Raw genomic sequence first — 20,854 nt, 5'->3', positions numbered from 1 at the left:
GTTATATAGTACTATACCATATATAGATATTACCTATATTTGTTGGTGTGCTTTAATAACATTACTTTTACAATACGATCCCCTGACTGACTCCTGCACCAAGACGTTTTCAAAATAACAGGAGTAAAATTGAAGAAGAAACCATTATTGCCCTTAGTTCATAGAGTCTCCTGAAACTCCTTTTTGGACCTACAGTCACCTGGGACCCTGTCATCATCTGGGCAACCTAGGTCCCACTTTGTGCTGTATTACCTCCGTCTGAATTCCGGGTGGTAAAAGGAAGTAGATATTTTAAGTGGTATCACATAGAGCTGTCACTGAGAGTGGTGGCTGGGAGTCCAGGAGACAGATTAGGCCGAGAGCATGTGAGGAGGCACTTTGGATTGTCCAGTACAGTATATGAATAAAATACTGTCACTGATTTTTCTTGTGAAACCACCAAACTGCCTATGGACCATTCGTTGACTTACCTGATAAATGCTTGGAATGTTCATTGCCTGCAGAGCACTTTTTGAGAAACACTGATGGATCTTCCCACTGTTCTCACTATTTTCTTTCATGAATCCCATATTCTCTACCACATTTTGTATTATCCTTAATGTGTACCCCAGAATTTTCCATCTCTAATTTGCTTTACATTTCCTTCTACCTGTAATGCCTCTTCTTCACCTATACCTGCGCAAACTCCTCTTCTGCAGAAAAGAATTCCGGTTTAAACCCATGTATCATTATCCCTGCCTTATGACTGCTTATTACATTCTGTTGTAATTATTTGAGTAGACTTATCTTCTGCCTTTAAGGTTAAGGTCCACACTTAATTAATATTTGCATTCCCTACAGTTCTTTCAACATAGCAGGTGTTTAAGTACCAAAAAGTGAAATACACAATAGGAATTCTAAGAAGTCTGTTGTAAATATTGAATAGAATAGCCAGGAGAATGGGAGCTTAAGTTCTAAGGAGGAACTTAGGATGAAAGCTGTAAAGACAGAAATTTGCTTGGACCATTTGTGAGACCATATAACTGTGTATCTGGCCAGGATCCATGACACACACCTGTAATCCCAGCACTTTGGGAGGCTGAGGAGGACGGATCACTTGATCTCAGGAGTTTGAGACCAACCTGGGCAACACGGTGAAACCCACTCTCTACATAAAATACAAAAAAGCTGGGTGTGGTGGCACATGCCTGTAGTCTCAGCTACTTGGGAGGCTGAGGCAGGACAGGAGGATTGCTTGAGCCTTGGAGGCGGAGGTTGCAGTGAGCTCAGATTGTGCCACTGCCCTCCAGCCTGGGTGACAGAGCAAGACCCTATAGGAGGTCAGTATGTAGGAAAATCTTATGATTAAGTCATGGGTGGGTTGTAGACCCTTGAATCTTGACTTTAAAGAACTAGTGGCCCCTTTGATATTTGCCTTGCACTTAATCGTCATTAAGATAGCTAACAACTTTTTAGACAGTAACTTATTTAATCTTCACAATAACCCAGTGAGGTGTAGGTACTAATATCTTCATGTTCTAAGGTTAGGAATATTAAGCAACGCAGTAAGAAATAGAACCAGGATTTTATGCCTTTCAATTATTATAAAAGTTTACATTTATTAAAGAAGGCAGAGGAGTTTATTTTAACCAAAATCATGGTACAGATTTTATCTTTCTACTGTTATAAGCAGTTATTCCAGCATTTGAAGCTATTACTGGTGAACACACACTAAAACGGAAGGGATTCCTATGAGAAGATGAATTAACAATATACTCTTATTCTGTTAAAAGTAAAACTTTTTTAAACTGAGAAATCGTACAATGAAATTTTATATTTTTCAAGTCAAAACATCTTTTAACATAACCAATAAATAGGGTTAGTTGATTATTTGAAATTGATCATAAAACTCAGTGCTTTTGTATGTTTTGGAATGTAAAGCTATTTAGCATAATAAACCATTTTTAATTCCAGTTTTATCTATGCCATTGCCAACTTCCAGGTTCTTTATAGGGTATCCTACAAGGAGTCACATATTTTATTAAGTTTAAGAAATCTTTGATAACTGTAATTCTCTTTTTTTTAAATTTTACTTTAAGTTCTCAGATACATGTGCTAGACATGCAGGTTTGTTTCATAGGTATGCATATGTCGTGGTGTTTTGCTGCTCCTATCAACTCATCATCTAGATTTTAAGCCCTGCATGCATTAGGTATTTGTCCTAATGCTGTCCGTCCCCTTTCCCCCCACCCAGTGACAGGCCCTGGTGTGTGATGTTCATCTCCCTGTGTCCATGTGTTCTCATTGTTCAACTCCCACTTATGAGTGAGAACATGCAGTGCTTGGTTTTTCTGTTCCTGTGTTAGTTTGCTGAGGAAGATGGTTTCCAGCTTCATCCATGTCCCTGCAAAGAACATGAACTCATTCTTTTTTATGGCTGCACAGTATTCCATGGTGTATATGTGCCACAGTCAAATCATTTGGACTAATCTGACACATATTGTGGTAATATGAGTTTCCAAGTGTGACTTCTTTGTTTGCCTGGATAATTGCTAGTCTAATAATCTTTCCTTGGAAGCATAGGATTCATCACTTTTTACAGGCAAAAATCATTTGGGCTCTAAATTTTAAAAGTTACACTATTTTATTTCTAAATAAAATGCAAACAAAAAGAAATACAAAGAAAAGCTCCAAATACTAAATCAGTTTTCTAGTTTTAATTGTTTTAGTATTTGGAGCTCTTTGCTTTTTTGTTTTTTGTTTTGTTTTGTTTTGTTTTTTGCTATTCCAAGAGCCAATGTTTTACTAATGACTCAAACTTTATATTAGAGCAGAATGACAAGATTTTCAACTGTATCCTTTTAAAATTTCTTATATGGCGATCACTACTGTGGTATTTAATTTAGATTTGTACTACATAAAATAAATTTTGTTGGCCAGGCACAGTGGCTCATGCCCATAATCCCAGCACTTTGGGAGGGTGAGGTGGGCAGATCATGAGGTCAAGAGATCGAGGCTATCCTGGTCAACATGGTGAAACCCCATCTCTACTAAAATACAAAATATTAGCCAGGCGTGATGATGCGCACCTGTAGTCCCAGCTATTCGGGAGGCTGAGGCAGGGGAATCACTTAACCCCCGGAGGCAGAGGTTGCAGAGAGCTGAGATCGCACCACTGCAACTCCAGCCTGATGACAAAGCGAGACTCTGTCTCAAAAAAAAAAAAATTTTTTGTTTTAGAAATCTTTTTGTCTGGAAGGCTGTATGCTTTTCTGACTTCATAGACTTATGTTGTAAGTAATAGCATTAATTTGGGGTTTAAATAATTTAGTCAAGTATGGTGGTTTGTGTCTGTTGTAATCCTAGCTACTCATGAGGCTGAGGCAGGAAAATCATTTGAGCCCATGAGTTGGAGGCTGCAGTGAGCTATGATTGCACCACTGCACTCCAGCCGGGGTTATACATAAGACCCTGTTACCCCCGAAAAAAAAATCCAAAACAACAAATAATAAATTATTTGGTTTACCTGAATATCATAACTGCTTCCATAATGCCTGAGGTATCAAAGAATTTAAAAATTAGGTAGCTTGGAATATATGCAATCATGTTCATGTTGAGCCATACATAAAATGGAGGGTTTTTTTTTCCTTAATAAGATGTCTATAATAAGTGTAAGCCACATATAATTTTACTATTTTCTAAAAACGTATGTCAGATTTCTTATTGAAATAAGTTTTCATTTCACTTCATTAATTAGCACTATATTAATTTTGTATTTAGACTCCTGGAACAGCTCATCCTTATGATAGTGGCCACATTGCAATGACCTACACCGGCCTTTCATGCTTAGTTATTCTTGGAGACGACTTAAGCCGAGTAAATAAAGAAGCTTGCTTAGCAGGCTTGAGAGCCCTTCAGCTGGAAGATGGGAGGTATGAGTGTTTCTTTGTTACTCTTTTTGTAATAAACAAAAATATTTTGGAACTAAAAAATGGATACAACACTATACTAGATCTTTAGAGGATCATACTCTATTATTAGAACCACCTAAAGTTTATAAGGTACATAATTAAGTGCATAATCAAAAAAGTGACCCAAGATTTCTTCTGTGAGTGAAAATAAAAGTAATTACAATAGCCAGACTCCTTTCTCTTGCTTTTTAACAACAATGGGTACATAGATAAATGGTTGAATAATTTCAGGATTGGAATCTAGTTTACGTTCTAGTTGAAAAATGGATGTTTTGAAGTATGTATACATTTAGTCTGAACTTCAGTTCCTTGCGATGTTGATTAGGGGAAAAGGGGTGAACATTCGATATGCCAGGGTAGATAGTTTCTATGAAAATTTTAAAAGATAGAAAAGGGAGTTCATATGTTCATTAATATTTGGTGATTCACATGGTGTGTCTAAAGATGAATCTTCCTGGAGTTTTAAGGTAGAAAAAATTAAGTCTGAGAAGAGATAAAGCAGTAGTGAAAAGGCCAAAGACTGCAAACAAATCCTGCTGTGCTGTTAACTCTTTGTGCTCCATCTACTAATAGCTCTGTTTTCCTGTCAGTGTTTTCAAAACACTGCTCTTGATGAGGGAAAAATTAATGGAGACAAGTAGAATAAATTGACATTAATTGGAAACACTAAGAAACTATTTACTTCACATATATGACTTATATCTCAGTGTTTCAGTGTAGTCTTTGATTACTGCTTCCTTATTCTTGTTTATAAATAAATGTATATGCAACACACATTGCTGTCTCTCTACAACTAATATGTAAAAATTAAAATACAATATGATTAATCAATTAAATGGTAATCTCTGTATACATTTAGAAGAAATTTCACATAGAAAAACTTGGGCTTGGAAATTTCTTACTACCCAGTAGGTCTCAGGTTTTACCTTTTACTTTTTCTGCCATTCTCAAGCCAGTGTGCTGCAGCTGTCCCTGGCTGGAAGCAAATAAGCTTATGCTAAGTCAGCATCTGGGAAACAGTAACATGATAGTGTGTAAAACTACCCAGAAGTCGTAAGATTGTAATAGAATAATGATTTAGAGAAAGTTTTATATTATTTAAGTTAGTAATCTTATTCTTTATTGAATAATACAAGTAGAATAATCAGCAATAGATTTTTCTGTCATTAAAGACACAATGGAGGTATTTCTAACCCCCATGCAAAAAAAATCAAACTCCATTGTTCATAGAAAATCATATCATTGTTATTGTTTTCAGTTTTTGTGCAGTACCCGAAGGCAGTGAAAATGACATGCGATTTGTGTACTGTGCTTCTTGTATTTGCTATATGCTCAACAACTGGTCAGGCATGGATATGAAAAAAGCCATCACCTATATTAGAAGAAGTATGGTGAGTCCTATTGATAAAATTGACTATTTAGGTTGGTTTTGCTGGTACATGAGGACTGTATGATAGTGTATGTCTCATCTCTTCCACCAAGAATTTGTAAATAAGGGCATTAAGATTGCTTTTTAGGTAAATTGTGTATCAGAACACAGTAAAGAAATAATCTTAAAGGGCTGATTAACTCCTTGGCCATTAAAATTTAATTTGATTTTATCTAAAGAAGCAGTGTCTTTATAAGAAGGGGATTGGTTGACTTAAAAGAAAAAGAAGTAAAATCCAAAAGTCAAATATTGACAGCCTGTTCTGTAACAGGAGATAGTAGAGAGTCCTGTCAAGCAAACTGGAAGATTATGTTATCTTTGGTGAGACTATAATCTTTTTATTAGCATTAGTAAGGAAAGCTTAGTTTCAGCCAGAACTGTCCTTTGCTCTGCTGTGTCCTCTCTGTATTAAAGGAGAAATACAAGTACTGCGTCCCAGATTTATTATTTCCTAAATACGAAGTTTTTCATTTTATAGATTAGAATATTAGGCTGTTAATTCAACTTTTAATAGGCAGTATTTCAAAATGAAAATGTCTGTGAGTTCCTAAGAAGAATGGAGTTGCATTTAAGCAATTAACTGTGGATCAGATTTTTGTAGAATCTACAACAGCACAAATTTTTGAAAGCCTGTGGATACAGAAAGAAGAGACCATTAAAGGAGTTTTAAGAGGAAAAGAGATTTATGTTTGATAGGAAGGTGAGTGATAAGAATTTTTGGTATGGATAGGACAGAAGTAATACTGTCTTCTCAGTGCACTGTATTTGGAGGTGCAGCAAGTCTATTTGCAGCAAGTCTATTCTGCTCATTTGGTTAAGGTGGCATATGCCAGAGTTTTCTCTGTTAAGTTAATGTTTTCCCTTTTGTAATTATTCAGTATCTTATGGTGAGATATCTGGAAACTATAAATATTCAGTCAGTTCCCAATCAAATTTTTATCCAGTAGTGTTGTTTTTATGCATTGATGATTTTCCAGCTTTAGCATCCTTCTTATAAATATTGGTTAAAATTCTACTGTTTGAAAAAAACTTTCTCTCTGCCTTTGTTTATTTACTTACACTTACTTACTTATTTATATCTCTGTGGACTCTAGATTCTTATTTAATTCAATGGGTTGGAATCTGTTACTGTCATTATTTCGATGCTCAGATTGTCCCGGATTAGGCCTATGGAAACCCCTTTGAGTAGACTCTATGCACTTTTGACATGTTCCCTTTATTCTTTGAAGACCTCCTTGCTTTCTGGCACAAGATATTCCAGGTTTATCTTTTACTTTTCCATCCTCAGCTCTGGAATCAGTCATTTCATTGAGGAGCCTTCTCGTTGGAGGATAGGGTTTAGAAACCAGAATCTGGATCCTAGGTGTGCTCATTAGTATTGAGATGTCATTACTTCTAGGCCTTTTCTCAGGCAGAGATAGGAAATGTATGCATATGTGTATGTATACATAGGCATCCCCTTACAGACACACACACACAATCTATATTTCTGTGTCTATTTATATATCTGTATATTAAAACCGTGAATCTATAATGATGCCTCAAATTTCAGTCCGACACCCACAGGGCTCATTTTAACTTTCCTTCTTCATTTGTGACTCCATTCTCTGATAGTGACCAAAAGCCTGGCTCCCATTACCCAGAATACTTTGGTTCTTTTTGTTTTGAGTCTAAGAATATATAATCAGAATACTGTATTTAAGAAGTACTTCAGTTCTTTTATTTCCCCCCTTTGTATGGTTATGTTATTTATTTGAAATACAGTTAGGTTATTTGTTTCTCTTTGAATTCCATTTTAGGCTTTACCTTCACTTAGCCCTCCCCTGCCCACAACTTTGTTGACTTTATTTACTTGTATGTGAGAAACTAATTTGGTTCTTAACGTCAGAACTATACAAAAATATATATTCAGAGAAGTATGACTTTTTGCTCATCACCCTTCCTGTCTTCCACCCTCTTCTTAACTCCCGTACTTAACATCTCATTCCCTGTCACCCTGTACGTAGCCGTCCTCATTAGTTTTCAGTTTATCTTTCTTATATTCCTAATTGATGAGAAGGTATGTATTTTTTTTTTTTTTTTAAGAAAGAGTCTCATTCTGTCACCAGGCTCCAGGCTGGAGTGCAGTGGCGCAATCTTGGCTCATTGCAATCTCTGCCTCCTGGGTTCAAGCTATTCTCCTGCCTCAGCCTCCCGAGTAGCTGGGACTACAGGCCCACACCACCACACCCAGCTAACTTTTGTGTTTTTTAGTAGAGACAGAGTTTCACCATGTTGGTCAGGCTGGTCTTGATCTCTTGACCTTCTGATCCACCCACCTCGGCCTCCTGAAGTACTGGGATTAGAGGCATGAGCCACCGCGCCTGGCCGATATGTATATTTTTAATTCTTTTTCTTTCTTCGTAAGGTAGCATACCATACTCTTTTTTTGCTGTTTGCTTTTTTTCACTTAACAATATAGCTTGGGACAAAAAACAAAAATAAAAACACCAATACAGTGTGAAAATTACTCCTTATCAGTTCAGAGAGATTTTTCTTTTTTTTCTGATATTATAATACTACACTGTGGAAAAAGTGCCTTTTTTTTTCAAATATTCTACATTCAGAGCATGTATTTTGCAATTACAAATAATGCTGTAATTAATAGCTTTCTGCATGTATATTTATATATTGTTATGGATATATCTTCAGGGTAAATTTCTGGTAGTGGAATTGCTTAATCAAAAGGTAAATGCATATGTAATTTTATTAGAGATTGCCCATTTTCACTCCAACAGGGATAGACCAGTTTGTTTTCCTACCAATATAGGAGAGTACCTGTTTTCACATAGCCTCACCAATAAAAAGTGTTACACTTTTTTTGTTTTTACCTTTTTTTCTGGTGGTAGAAAAATGATATTTCAGTGTATTTTAAATTTTGCTCCCCTCCTCTCATGATTTTTCATTTTATCATTTTTTTTTCTTATGAGTGTAATTGACCATTTTCTTAACTTGAGGGCCATACAAATCCAGACTGCAGATGAATTAGCCTTTGGGCCATTGCTGACCCCTAGTTCGAGTCCATTATTTTGCATTTGCTTTTTTTTTTGGAATTCCATTTTTGTGTCTGTTCTTTTTCTTTGCTTGACCTTCTTTTGAGCCACTTTCTCTTTGACCTTTTTTACTTCTTTATCTCATGTTTCTTCTCTTGGTTGTTTTCTGCTTTTTTCAGTATCCCTTATTGTATTTTCATTTGAGATTATTCTTTGTTAGTCATCCTGTAATTTAGAATTTTTCTTTTTTTTCTTTTTCTATTTCTTTTCTAACACTATTTTTCTTTTTATTTCTATTGCTTGTTCATCTGTTTTTAACTTTTAATTTCCCTTTTTATTTCCTAATGCTTGTTTGAGGATAATGTAATTGAGTTTAGAGTGCTGCATTACAGTTTTCTTTTGATTCATGCCTGTTTCTTGGGAGTAGAGGCAGATTTTCATAGGTGTTTTCATCTCATTTGCTGTGTTTTCATCTCACAGTTACTTTGTATGTTAGTAATTTCTTGGAGTTTTTTTTTTTCTTACAAGAATTCCTAGTTTAAGGTTGCTCTCCTTTCATTGTAACAAAGTATGCTTTCTTTAATGGGTGGCTTTTTTTAGTAATTGGGGTTGTTCTATGATCTTTCTGGTAGGAAAAAGGTTCTCTTTTGTTTCTCAGGTATCTAAATTTTGCTCTTTTGAGTTTTCCTTTATCACCTGATTTTCAAAGTGCTTCTCCTTTCTTTTTTAACTTTATTTACCAAAATTTATACCCTTTGACCTCTGCCACCTTGACTTTTCTTTTAAGTCCCTTCCGCATGGTCAGTGCTGTGTTTACCAGGCCTCTTTCAGAACAGGCTATCCTCATTTTGCATGATAGTGCCAAACTGTAATGATAACCACACAAGCTAAAATGATACAAAGTGATTTTAATCATCAGTGGGAAAAATTATAATTGTTTTGTGACTTTTAAAATTTTTGCCAAAACATCGTAAACTCTTCCTGTCAGTTACAAACGTATAATGTTTTAAATAGTAAAATCAGTATATAGTATGCTATAATTTAAAACATTAGAAATAATGAAAATATTGCCTTCTCATTATGTAAGTTTTAAGATGGATTATTTTTTCTGTGTCTTGGTGAATGATCATAATCTGAGTTTCTGTCGGCTTCTAACATTGTATGTTTTATGTGTTCAGTGTTGTGAAATATCTCTGAGAATTCCTTTTATATGAAGTTTTTTTGCCAGGAGGAATTCCCTAGAACATCTTCATCTTTTCATCTTTTTATCACAACCCCTTCCCCTTATAGATGTTTCACCTTCACTTAGTTCTTCTGACTATATACCTAAGAGTCTCAAACAGCAATATCGTCAACATTCCCATAATAGCTGTTTCTTCTGTAACTGATTTTAATTTCACACCCAGTGTTACTGCTTTTTATTTCTTTACTGCACTTTCATCTTTGTTGGCCAAGCCCCTCTTTTTGTTGTGCCTTTTAATGAAACATCATGTGGGTTTATCACTGAGAGACAAAGAGCCAACACAGCCATACTCTGCTATCTGTGTGTGAACTGAGTAACATATGCAATGACCAATTCCTAACCTTTGAAAAAGGTGGTATGATAGGTCAATGATGGTGATGCACATCTGTTATTTATATAGTGATTTGCAGACTGAAGAGCTGGCAATGAAGGTTTGTACTTTTTGCAATCACAGTTAATACACTGCTTTGGTTACTGAAATTTGAATCATGTTGTGTTATTTAGCTAAACCATGGTAACTGGAATGTGTGCATAAGATAATCGTACAAAGTGAGAACTGCCTTTATTTCTCATATTTAGGGTGGACTTTCTCTTTTAGGCAGTGATTTTAGATCAATCTCAGACCTACCATTAGCTCCCCTCCTCTCATGGTTTTTCATAATTCACCCTTGCTGTCTGCAAAGGGGTATCAGAGATGCACTAGATGGCTTGCTGGGATTGGATGTTTCTTTTTCTGTAGACAGGTAATCTGAAGCTTGAGTGTGTCTTCTTGCTTTGCTAAGGTTTGAATTTTCAAAGTTTTCTTGTTCTTCTGTTTTGATTTTGGAGTGTATGTGGGGAGATTCAAATAATGGTGCCCAATAATGGCTACCATTATGCTCAATGACCCCAAACTGCCTCAGAATAGACTTGTTTCATGTTTATAATGTTCTATCAGTGTGAAATCCTTACATTTTCCTCCAACTCATATATACTTGCAATGGGAAAGGAGTAAGGTTTATAGTTTTTTATTGAGTAGAGATTGAATATGTAGATAACTTTGAACAATCTATTCTTGGAATGTGCCTAGCATATGAATTTAGTGATTTAGTTTGGTGACTAAGACGACAAAAATCAGGTACTTGAAAATGCGTAATTCTACTTGTCCATGGGGAAAAATGCACATTTTGGAAGATATAAAGGAGAAATAAAATTAGAAGAAACCAAAAAAACTTAGTGCAATGGCAACTTATTTATTCATTTATTAATATCATTATTATTTCCCTATTAAACTGAACGATGTTTTTCTTTTTCAGTCCTATGACAATGGACTGGCACAGGGAGCTGGACTTGAATCTCATGGTAAGACATCTTAAATAAGTGAACTTGTAGTTTCTTTTGTTCCCTTAAACAACATCTTGGTGTCTTCAGTATGGAGAACCTCAGAAGTTTTTCTGAACCCTTGGTGCAGCCTAATTATCTTCTTTGTCACTTTCCTGCTTCTCTTTTGACACCGTATGATCTATTTGAAGCTTCTTTGGTCAGTAATAATTCAGATATTATTTAGGCTGGGATGTTCATATGATATTTTCTAGTAACCTATTCAAGTGTTAGCTGTATGAAAATATCTTGGGATTGTTTCTTATGCTATTATTAGAAAACATCAGGTTTTCTTTTTTGGTGTAACTCTAAAAGGCTAGACCAAATACAGACTATTAAACATGAATGAACAAGTTCATGAAGAAATGAAAATTCTTATTTACCTTCCTTAAAAAAGTTATTCCTAGTCATAGTCATGAAACATTTTGCTGCTCAGTGCAAACATTAATACTGCTTTTTCTTTCATGTTTTTTTCTTTTCAACTTGTGGCAGAACCAGAATAATGATGTGATAGTCACTAAGTTTGTCAGCACATCAATAGCCTGAATTCTCTCAAGTGGAAATTTCCATTTGGAAATAAATAATCTTCCATTCTTCTTTTTTAAAAAGAAAGAGGCCAGGTCGTGGAGGCTCTCTGAGTGAATGTCAGTTTCCTCCTCATCACAGCAGTTTTCCGTATGATTATTTGTTATCTCCATCCCTTTGCTAGCATAATGGAGCAGAAAGAACAGATCAGTGTTCTGGTATCAGCCTTGACACCAACTGAGTGACCTTGGCTCCTCACTTAATTTCTCTGAGGGTTTCCTCATCAACAGAGTAATAAGAATTGCATCTTTCTCTAGGATTGTTGTTAGGATTATAAGAGATAGGGAAGAAAGTGGATTTTATAAAATCTGTATAAAAAGATTGGAAATTATAAAACCTTATAAAAAGATATTTTTAACAAATATTCCTTAACCCCATAGCCTTGTATATACTCTAGGATTTTGTCCTACAAGTATTTCCTCCTCTTCTCACCTCTTCACTCCCTCCTTCAATATAGGTAGTTGTAGAGTATGTGTCTCTAAGGGGTATATAGAATACTTCCATGGCGTTTCCTCTGAAGCCATACTATAATTATGACAGCATAATTTTTGTGTGTGCATGAGTCTCTGTGAGATGGAGGTTGGGAGGAGCTAACAGTAAAAATTATGTTACTAGTCATCGCCAGATGATCAAGAGGGATATAGTTATAGTTGCACTCAGAGGAAATCAGGCAGCTCTGAGAATTTCTGAGAAGACAGGATCTGGTGTTCACTATCGTAGAGGTTGTTAATATGCACCCTGGCTGAGGAGTCACCTCACCTGCGCAGGAGACCCGTGAGACAGCTGATATTATTTCACATTGGGATTATATTCTCTGGAGTATTAAACAAGGGGGCTGCCCAAACATGATACTATCTAATGGGTCCTGTCAGGAAGAAAATCTTCCGGGGTTATACAAGTCATGATTTTGAGTTGGTATGATTTGAATAGGTCGTACCCATCAGGATCATCAGTGATGGACTATAGTTCATGCGCAAAAGCTTACATCTTCCTTCTATGTGTAAATTTGGCTTGGTGGGTTTGAGGCCTAAAGCCCTAGAGGAAGGCCTTTTAATCAGAGTGTCACAGTGTACTTGTATACCTTAAATAGCTTATTATACCAAATATAGCCCATTCAGTCTTTGGAGCAACCAAGCAGGACCTGGGTATCTGGAATCCCTGGTAAAGTTGTCTCTGACCAGGAGCATCCTCCTCAGTATTACAGTATGGCCTACAAATACCAAATACTATAAATTTTTTTGTGTGTGCTGTGAGGTTAGCTGGGAAGTACTATCCTAAAGGATTTTGGTTTCGTTTTCTTTCTCCTTCTCATCACTATCTACACTAGAAAGTGAAACCTCCTTCTAAAAAGTAGTCCTGCAATTTGGCCACCTCATCAAGTCATTATGTTCTCTTGTTTTCTTTTTATTGTTAGTCTTTGGAAAAGTGGTCCAAATGTACTATTCACCTTTCTTCATAGATGACTTGTTCTATAATTCTCTGTGTAAGCCTTCAGCAGAATGAAGTTTGTCTTTGAAAGTCATGAGTATTTCAAATCCAGTGTCTTTTTCTCATTCCTCATATTTATTGAAGCATTTTGAGCTATTAACCTTCCCACATCACATTCCACTTGTCCTAATTCCTCATAAATTAGTACTGGTTCCTTCACCATCTTTGTTTCTTCCTCTCATTTCAGCTTTCTTCTTTTCTTTGGATTGTTCTTCCTAAATCTCAAGGCTTTTGTACATGCTGTTTCTTGTACATAGAATCTTCCTCCCTCATCCTCCACCTCCAGCATACACCTGGTTTTCTTTCACATTCTTCAGATCTTGGTTCAAACTCCCTGTTTAAAATTGCAGACCACCCAGATACACACCCAGTGCTCATAATAGAATTGCAAACCAACTATACATACACATCCCATTGTCTAACCCCCTTTCTGGATTTATTTTTCTCCATATCACTTATTATTTTATAAATGACCTATGTTTTATCTGTTTATTGTCTGCTTCTCACTTAAACCTCATGAGAAGAGAGATTTTTGCCTGTGTTACCCACTGATGTATCCCCTACACCTGTAACATGCTTGACACATAGTTGAACAAACTAACAGAAGGTTCTTTATTAATTATCTCTCTGTTGATGGTACCCAAAACAGTGTTTCCCCACCTGTACTGTTGCTTCTGTGCTCCTTCCCATTTGTTAGCCAAGCATCTTTCTCAATACAACTTCAGTATCTCAAACTGCATATTTTTAAAACCATCATTCTCCTCTTCTCTTTCTCCTGAGCCTGTTCTTGCTATTCAAAAATAACTTAGATTTATTGACTTTTTTTTCTTTTGGTTGGGGGAAGCCAGCAATCCTGAATTTTGAGTTTAATTTTAATCTCCTTTTCTGTTTTTAATTTGCCAGTTACACCAGTTGTCCTCCATAAATTACCAATTTATAATCCCTGATCTGCAGACTAAAAGGAAAATAATGTATTTATTAACCAGCTGCTGTGTGCCTACTACCATCTGATACTTTACATACAGTCTCATTGAATCCGCATATCAGCCTCTGAGAATAGACATTTTTGTATTAGTCAGAACTCAGAGAAGTAAAACCACTATGAGTGTTAAAGAATAAAGGCTGTAATAGAAATATGATTTTATAAGTAACTGTGGAGGAAGATGGAGAAGAACCTAAAAGGGATAGTTGGAGGGTCAGGGAAAAATCAGTGACAGGCCTCCTGAAGCAGTGGCACAGGTGGACAAGTCAGGCCATACAGGGAAATCTAAAAGCCAAGCACAGTCATCTGCCAGATTGTGACTGTGGAGAAGTCTGTAAAGAGCTGGTACTCCTGCATCTCTTTGTGGGCCTGAGGTAAGCAGGGCAAGAGTAAGAAGAATTTGGATGCCAAGTATATGGGAGAATAAGGCGAGCTGGACTCTAACAGCACCGTTGCATTTGTTGCTTACCTCCTCTAACCATAACCAGGGTAATGAGTGCTACTAGACTTCCACCTTACAAGTCTCACACAGATTTCTCTAACTTTTGACCATACAGGGAAGGGGATCCTGGGAAACAGAATTCTAGCTTAGCCAAGTTGACACAGTACAAAACCACAATGATTATTGTCATTTCACTCAGAGAAATCACTTGCTTAGTAGGCTCACATATCAGGTAAGTGTCATAACTCACTTTAAAACTCTGTGCTTGTTCAATAATCCCGTCCTGCCTCTCTAGTTTATTCTTCTGTAATCTGATTCCAGTCTAGCTTTGTAGACTCATATATGAGTCATCTCTTCCATGCAGTCTAGGTTATAAGAAAACATACTCTCCAAACATTTGTACATGGCTTTTCACCTCTGGATGTTGTTAATACGCCTTTTGCTTTGCTTGAAATGCTTCCTTTCCACCTGCTCCTGCTTGTTTCTCTTTTCATAACCATCAGAGTTTATCTTTCTATACCTGGTTCCAGGGGTTCCAGTGTCACCTTCTCTGTAAAACATTTCATCATCTTATGGTTCCATCTAGTTCTAAGCAATATTTCCCTTTTCTGTATTCCCATAATACTTCATTAATGTCATTTTTATGGTACTTACCTCTTTATCTTCTTTGCTGGATTGTAAGCTGGTCATGTCATATTCATGTCTTATTCCATATGCCTTTGTACACTGTAGTATTTGATGAATTCGTTATCCTGTTTCCACTTTGCATCTCTTGCTTAGAAAGTTGAATTTAGAATGTGTACTTCTGCTACAGTTTTTTAATTTAGTTTCTTCATGCAGCTGTCTCATTCCCCAATTTAAATATTATTTTATATTAATAAATTTATATATATATATATTTTAATTCAGCTGCTCTCCTCCAAGTGTTACTTAGCTTGGAGCCCATTTTTCATGAAAACTAAACAGACGTATTTTAGCCTTTTAGGCCATGATCATCAAATGTAGTGATTCTCTTTATCTCCATGATTCTCTTAAGAAAGTACATGTTGAGTGTCCCTTATCTAAAATACTTGGGATCAGAGGTGTTTTGAATTATAGAATATATGCATTATGCTTACCAATTAAGCTTCCTTATTCCAGAAATCAGAAATTTGAAATGTTGCAATGAACATTTCCTTTGAGTGCCATATAGGTGCTTAAAAAATTTCAGATTTGGGAGCATTTCAGATTTCAGAATTTTGGATTAGGGATACTCATCTTGTACAGTTTTAGGGTAAAATGTTCCTGTGTTTTGGAAGAATAGGATTTTCCTACTTCGTTAGAGATAAAACTATTCTCTCCCTCACAACTCAGGATTCATAGTACAGAAGTTCTGATGAATTAATTTGGTTCCACAATTCTTTTAAAATATCTACTTCTTAATTATGAAGATAAACGTTGTCTAAATATTCAACTCCCTTGAATTTACTTCACTTCGCTGGGCATGGTGGCTCACGCCTGGTAATCCCAGCATTTTGGGAGGCTGATGTGGGTGGATCACTTGAGGTCAGGAGTTTAGGACCAGCCTGACCAACATAGTGAAACCCTATCTCTGCTTAAAAAAAGAAAAGAAAAGAAAAAGGCCAAACGTGGTGTCACACGCTTGTAATCCTAGCTACTCAGGAGGCTGAGGCAGAAGAATTATTTGAACCTAGGAGGCAGAGGTTGCAGTGAGTCGAGATCGTGCCACTGCACTCCAGCCTGGGAGCAAGACTCTGTCTTCCCCCGCTGCAAAAAAAATTTACTTTACCATTTTAATGTGATGTTTAACTGTAAAATGATGTACTTATTTATGTACCTATTTATTTAATTTTCTACGTTAGCTATATGATTGTTGACTGCCTTAAATTTCAGAGGATGTGGATTCTTTCTGATAACTTAGTATATATAAGTACTAAGGGAATGTTTAAAGCTGAACTGTAAAACCTTGTTGGAACAATAAGTTGTAACTGTTACACTGTTAAAATATAAGTAGATCATAACATAACAGAGCTGAAGTCAGGAATGCCTCCTTTACCCTGCACCTGGAAGAATTGGGGTAGGTTAAGAGAGAATCTCTATGATTCCTTCCATCTGTGATGTTTTATGACTGAGATATCCTGCATTGCTCATTCCTAAATGTAACTGAAGCACATCACTTAGGTGGCAAACATTTAACCATTTCAGATGAAAATCTTTCTTCTTATTCTCCTATTTGTATTTGCCTTAATATTCTTACTGCTATCCTTAAAGTTTTGTTTCTACTGACTTCAACTAAGGCAAAATGAACACAGTTTAACCTTTTCTTGATGAATTCAGATCATTATAATGAGAAACAATTCCAGTATTGTACTTTTAATGATATAATATTCTTGAAGTATTTTGAAGTGTGTATAGATCATTGATCTAACCCTATTTAGCCCCCAAAAAATTCTATTTTAGTCCCTGTGCCTGTTTTTAGATAGTATTTCATAATGTACTTTTCATCAAGATGTCACTTTTCTTGTTGTTTTTACACCTGCCTTTAACACCCTTCTGACATACTGCTACTTTTTTTTTTTTTGAGACGTGGTCTCGCTGTGTTGCCTAGACTGGCTTGCCGTCAAGTGATCCTTCTGCCTCCTCCTTCCAAGTTGCTAGGGCCACAGGTGGACACCACCACGCCTGGCTAATTTTTTTTAATATTTTTTGTAGAGATAAGGTCTCCTTATGTTTCCTAGGCTGGTCTCAAATTCCTGGACTTATAAGCAGTTCTCTCACCTTGGCCTCCCAAAGTGGTGGGATTACAGGCATGAGCTACCATGCCCAGCCTAACATACTACTTTTTATTAAGGATTTTAGAACTAGTTTTTTAGAGATTTGTATAAAACAAGAGACTTTGGGACTTCAGGCTTACCTATTCATAAATGAATGTTAGTTTAAAGCATAGACTTTGTAAATGTTTCTAGCTACCCAGAGTTCACACTAACTTCTGGAGTTGTTATTTTCAAAAACCAATAGTTTGGACAAAGTAAAGAGTGTTTTTACTATGAATTGTGCCAATTTGCTTTCTATTTAATGTTGTAATAAGACTTGAAATCATGGCCCAGTTATCCTGAAAGAGAAATGGAAAGTAGTTGAGTCATTTGAAAAGGAAATAAGATTAATAGTTGCTTAATAGAAGTTATTCTAAAAGGTTGTAATATTTTTTTTTTTTACTTTTCATTTGATTCATCACTAGCATAGATGTCTCAACTAATTCTGAAGATTAAGAAGTTCTTAACTGTCAGTAACACTTCTAATATGACAGCTACCTTGAGTTTTTAGAGGGAATGCTGACCTTTTCTTTGCCAGGGAATACATTTAAGATTTGTAACACCAAGAGGAAAGTTAAGGCATGGGATATATTAGGAACAGACATTTAAATTGCTGAAGTTAATAAAAATCACTATGCAAAGTCATAATAAATTGGAAATATAAGTATTTTCAAATTGTTTGGAGTTGACAACAAATAATGCCAGTAAAAAGTGTTGTTTCTTTTCTTATATGGAAAAAGACTGACTTTTCATTTCGTGAGGAAAGTAATTGCCTTTGTGAGTGTATTTGTTTTGTTTTGTTTTGAGACAGAGTCTTGTTCTGTTTCCCAGGCTGGAGTGCAGTGGTGCAATCTTGGCTCACTGTAACCTTTGCCTCCCAGGTTCAAGTGATTCTCCTGCCTCAGCCTCCTGAATAGCTGGGATTACAGGATTACAGGCATGTGCCACCATGCCTGGCTAATTTTTTTTTGTTTTTGTTTTTGTTTTGTTTTTGTTTTTCATAGAGATGGGGTTTCACCATGTTGGTCAGGCTGGTCTCAAGCTCCTGACCTCGTGATCCACCCGCCTAGGTTTCCCAAAGTGCTGGGATTACAGGTGTGAACCACCGCACCCAGCCCAGTGTATCAGTTTTCTATTGCTGCTGTAGCATTTTAGCACAAATAGAGGGGCGTAAAGCAATACAAATTTATTTTCTCAATTTCTGGCCAGAACTATACATCTGTGACTCAGTCTGAACTAAGACTTACAGGGCTAAAATCAAGATGTCAACTGGACTGGCTCCTTTCTCCAACAGTGGCCCCAGGGGAGAATCTGTTCTTTGTCTCTTCCCAGCTTCTAGTAGTGGCTCTGGCATTCCTTGCCTTTGGCTACAACACTCAAATCTCTGCCACCATAGTTACATTGCCACCTCCTCTCTGTTAATCTGCTTTCCTTCTCTCCTTTTATAATGACACTTGTGAGCACAGTTAGGGCCCACCCAGATAAACAGAATAATCTCCCCATTTCAAGATCATTTAACTTATTCACATTTGCAACACTTTTTTCTCCATATAAAGTAACATTCACAGGTTCCAGGGATTAGGATTTAGATATTAAGGGAGGCGTTATTCAGCCTACCACAGTGGGTATGGATATGTTTTGAAGTCATGCTGTGCATCTGCTTTCATATTTGGTTTTCCTCTTTCCTACTACCGCCACCCCCACTTCACCCACTGCTTTATTCTTTTCTTCCTTAAAATTCTTAAACTGACTAGTTGTAATATCTGCTTATCAGCTTCTGACTTGTTTATGTTATTTGTGAAAACTTGTCTACTGTAGCTTAGGGCTGATGGAACCTCAATTCATAAGCAATAAGTCTTCAACGGGCTTAAAAATCAGTCTCAGGTGACTGGGTCCTGGGGACAGGGAGTTAGTAGTCCCAGATTTTAGTTCCAAATCTGCCATTAACCATGTAATTTTAAACAAGTTTCTTAATCTTATTCCAAGTCTTACTTTTTTATAAGTAAAATGTTTCTTAGAGCTTTATATTATCCTCTGTTTTATCAAGTTAATATTGAAGACTTGTGTATAGTGGTTATTTTAAAATCTCATCTTTTAAATTTTATTTCACTGTTTTCTAGAATTTATAACCGCTTTTTTCACTTGACCATTTTGTACTGTTTTCATAGTGTCTAATTTGAAGTTTAAAACATTGTGTGGTTTTGATTAACAGGAGGATCTACTTTTTGTGGCATTGCCTCACTATGTCTGATGGGTAAACTAGAAGAAGTTTTTTCAGAAAAAGAATTGAACAGGATAAAGAGGTGGTGTATAATGAGGCAACAAAATGGTTATCATGGAAGACCTAATAAGCCTGTAGACACCTGTTACTCTTTTTGGGTGGGAGCAACTCTGAAGGTAAGAGAAATAATAAAAATGAGAAACCTACATTCTGTGTTCATTTATATTGCACTAAAAAGATTTGATCTTTGTAATATGTATTAAATATAAATATTGTTAGGTTTAGGCTAATGAGTTTTTTCTTTGCTCTGCCAAAGCCAGTCTCTACAGTTCTTCCATAGAATTCAGTTATCTCTTTTTTGTTTTTTTTAATTGCATTTTAGGTTTTGGGGTACATGTGAAGAACATGCAAGATTGTTGCATAGGTACATACATGGCAGTGTGATTTGCTGCCTTCCTCCACTTCATCTATATCTGGCATTTCTCCCCGTGCTATCTCTCCCCAGCTCGCTACCCACCGCTGTCCCTACCCTATTTCTTCCCAACAGACCCCAGTGTGTAGTGCTCCCTTCCCTGTGTCCATGTGTTCTCATTGTTCAACACCGCCTATGAGCGAGAACATGCGGTGTTTGATTTTCTGTTCTTGTGTCCGTTTGCTGAGAATGATGGTTTCCAGGTTCATTCATGTCCCTACAAAGGACGTGAGCTCATCGTTTTTGATGGCTGCATAATATTCCATGGTGTATATGTGCCACATTTTCCCTGTCCAGTCTATCATCGATGGGCATTTGGGTTGGTTCCAGGTCTTTGCTATTGTAAACTGTGCTGCAATGAACATTCATGTGCATATGTCCTTATAGTAGAACAATTTATAATCCTTTGGATATATACCCAGTAATGGGATTGCTGGGTCAAATGGAATTTCTATTTCTAGGTCCTTGAGGAACCGCCACGCTGTCTTCCACAATGGTTGAACTAATTTACACTCCCACCAACAGTGTAAAAGTGTTCCTATTTCTCCACATCCTCTCCAGCATCTGTTTTCTCCAGATTTTTTAATGATCGCCATTCTAACTGGCGTGAGATGGTATCTTAATGTCGTTTTGATTTGCATTTCTCTAATGACCAGTGATGATGAGCATTTTTTCATATGTTTGTTGGCCTCATGTATGTCTTCTTTTGTAAAGTGTCTGTTCATATCCTTTGCCCACTTTTGAATGGGCTTGTGTGTTTTTTTTCTTGTAAATCTGGATATCAGCCCTTTGTCAGATGGGTATGCTGCAAAAATTTTTTCCCATTCTGTTGGTTGCC

At 36.4% G+C, this 20,854-nt stretch overlaps 1 protein-coding gene across 4 annotated transcripts in view; it reads left to right on the top strand.

Moving 5' to 3' along the window:
- The window catches only part of PGGT1B (protein geranylgeranyltransferase type I subunit beta), a 72,321-nt gene that overhangs the window by 32,061 nt on the left and 19,406 nt on the right, over positions 1-20,854 (top strand). For all 4 annotated transcript variants that reach the window (XR_001105147.2, XM_012438717.2, XM_012438715.2 and 1 more), the window contains exons 4-7: positions 3,760-3,911; positions 5,209-5,341; positions 10,950-10,995; positions 19,536-19,720. Coding sequence is in view for 3 of the 4 variants with exons in the window: in XM_012438717.2 (XP_012294140.1) it covers positions 3,760-3,911; positions 5,209-5,341; positions 10,950-10,995; positions 19,536-19,720 (516 nt within the window). In the remaining variant the exon portion in view is untranslated. The remainder of the gene's footprint in view (positions 1-3,759; positions 3,912-5,208; positions 5,342-10,949; positions 10,996-19,535; positions 19,721-20,854) is intronic.

This window comes from Aotus nancymaae, unplaced genomic scaffold (assembly GCF_030222135.1).
Source record: "Aotus nancymaae isolate 86718 unplaced genomic scaffold, 86718_ANA_hifiasm-v0.15.2.pri h1tg000014l, whole genome shotgun sequence".
Lineage (NCBI taxonomy): Eukaryota > Metazoa > Chordata > Mammalia > Primates > Aotidae > Aotus > Aotus nancymaae.
Note: the sequence above shows the minus strand (reverse complement) of the source record. Positions and strands in the feature narration are given on the sequence as shown.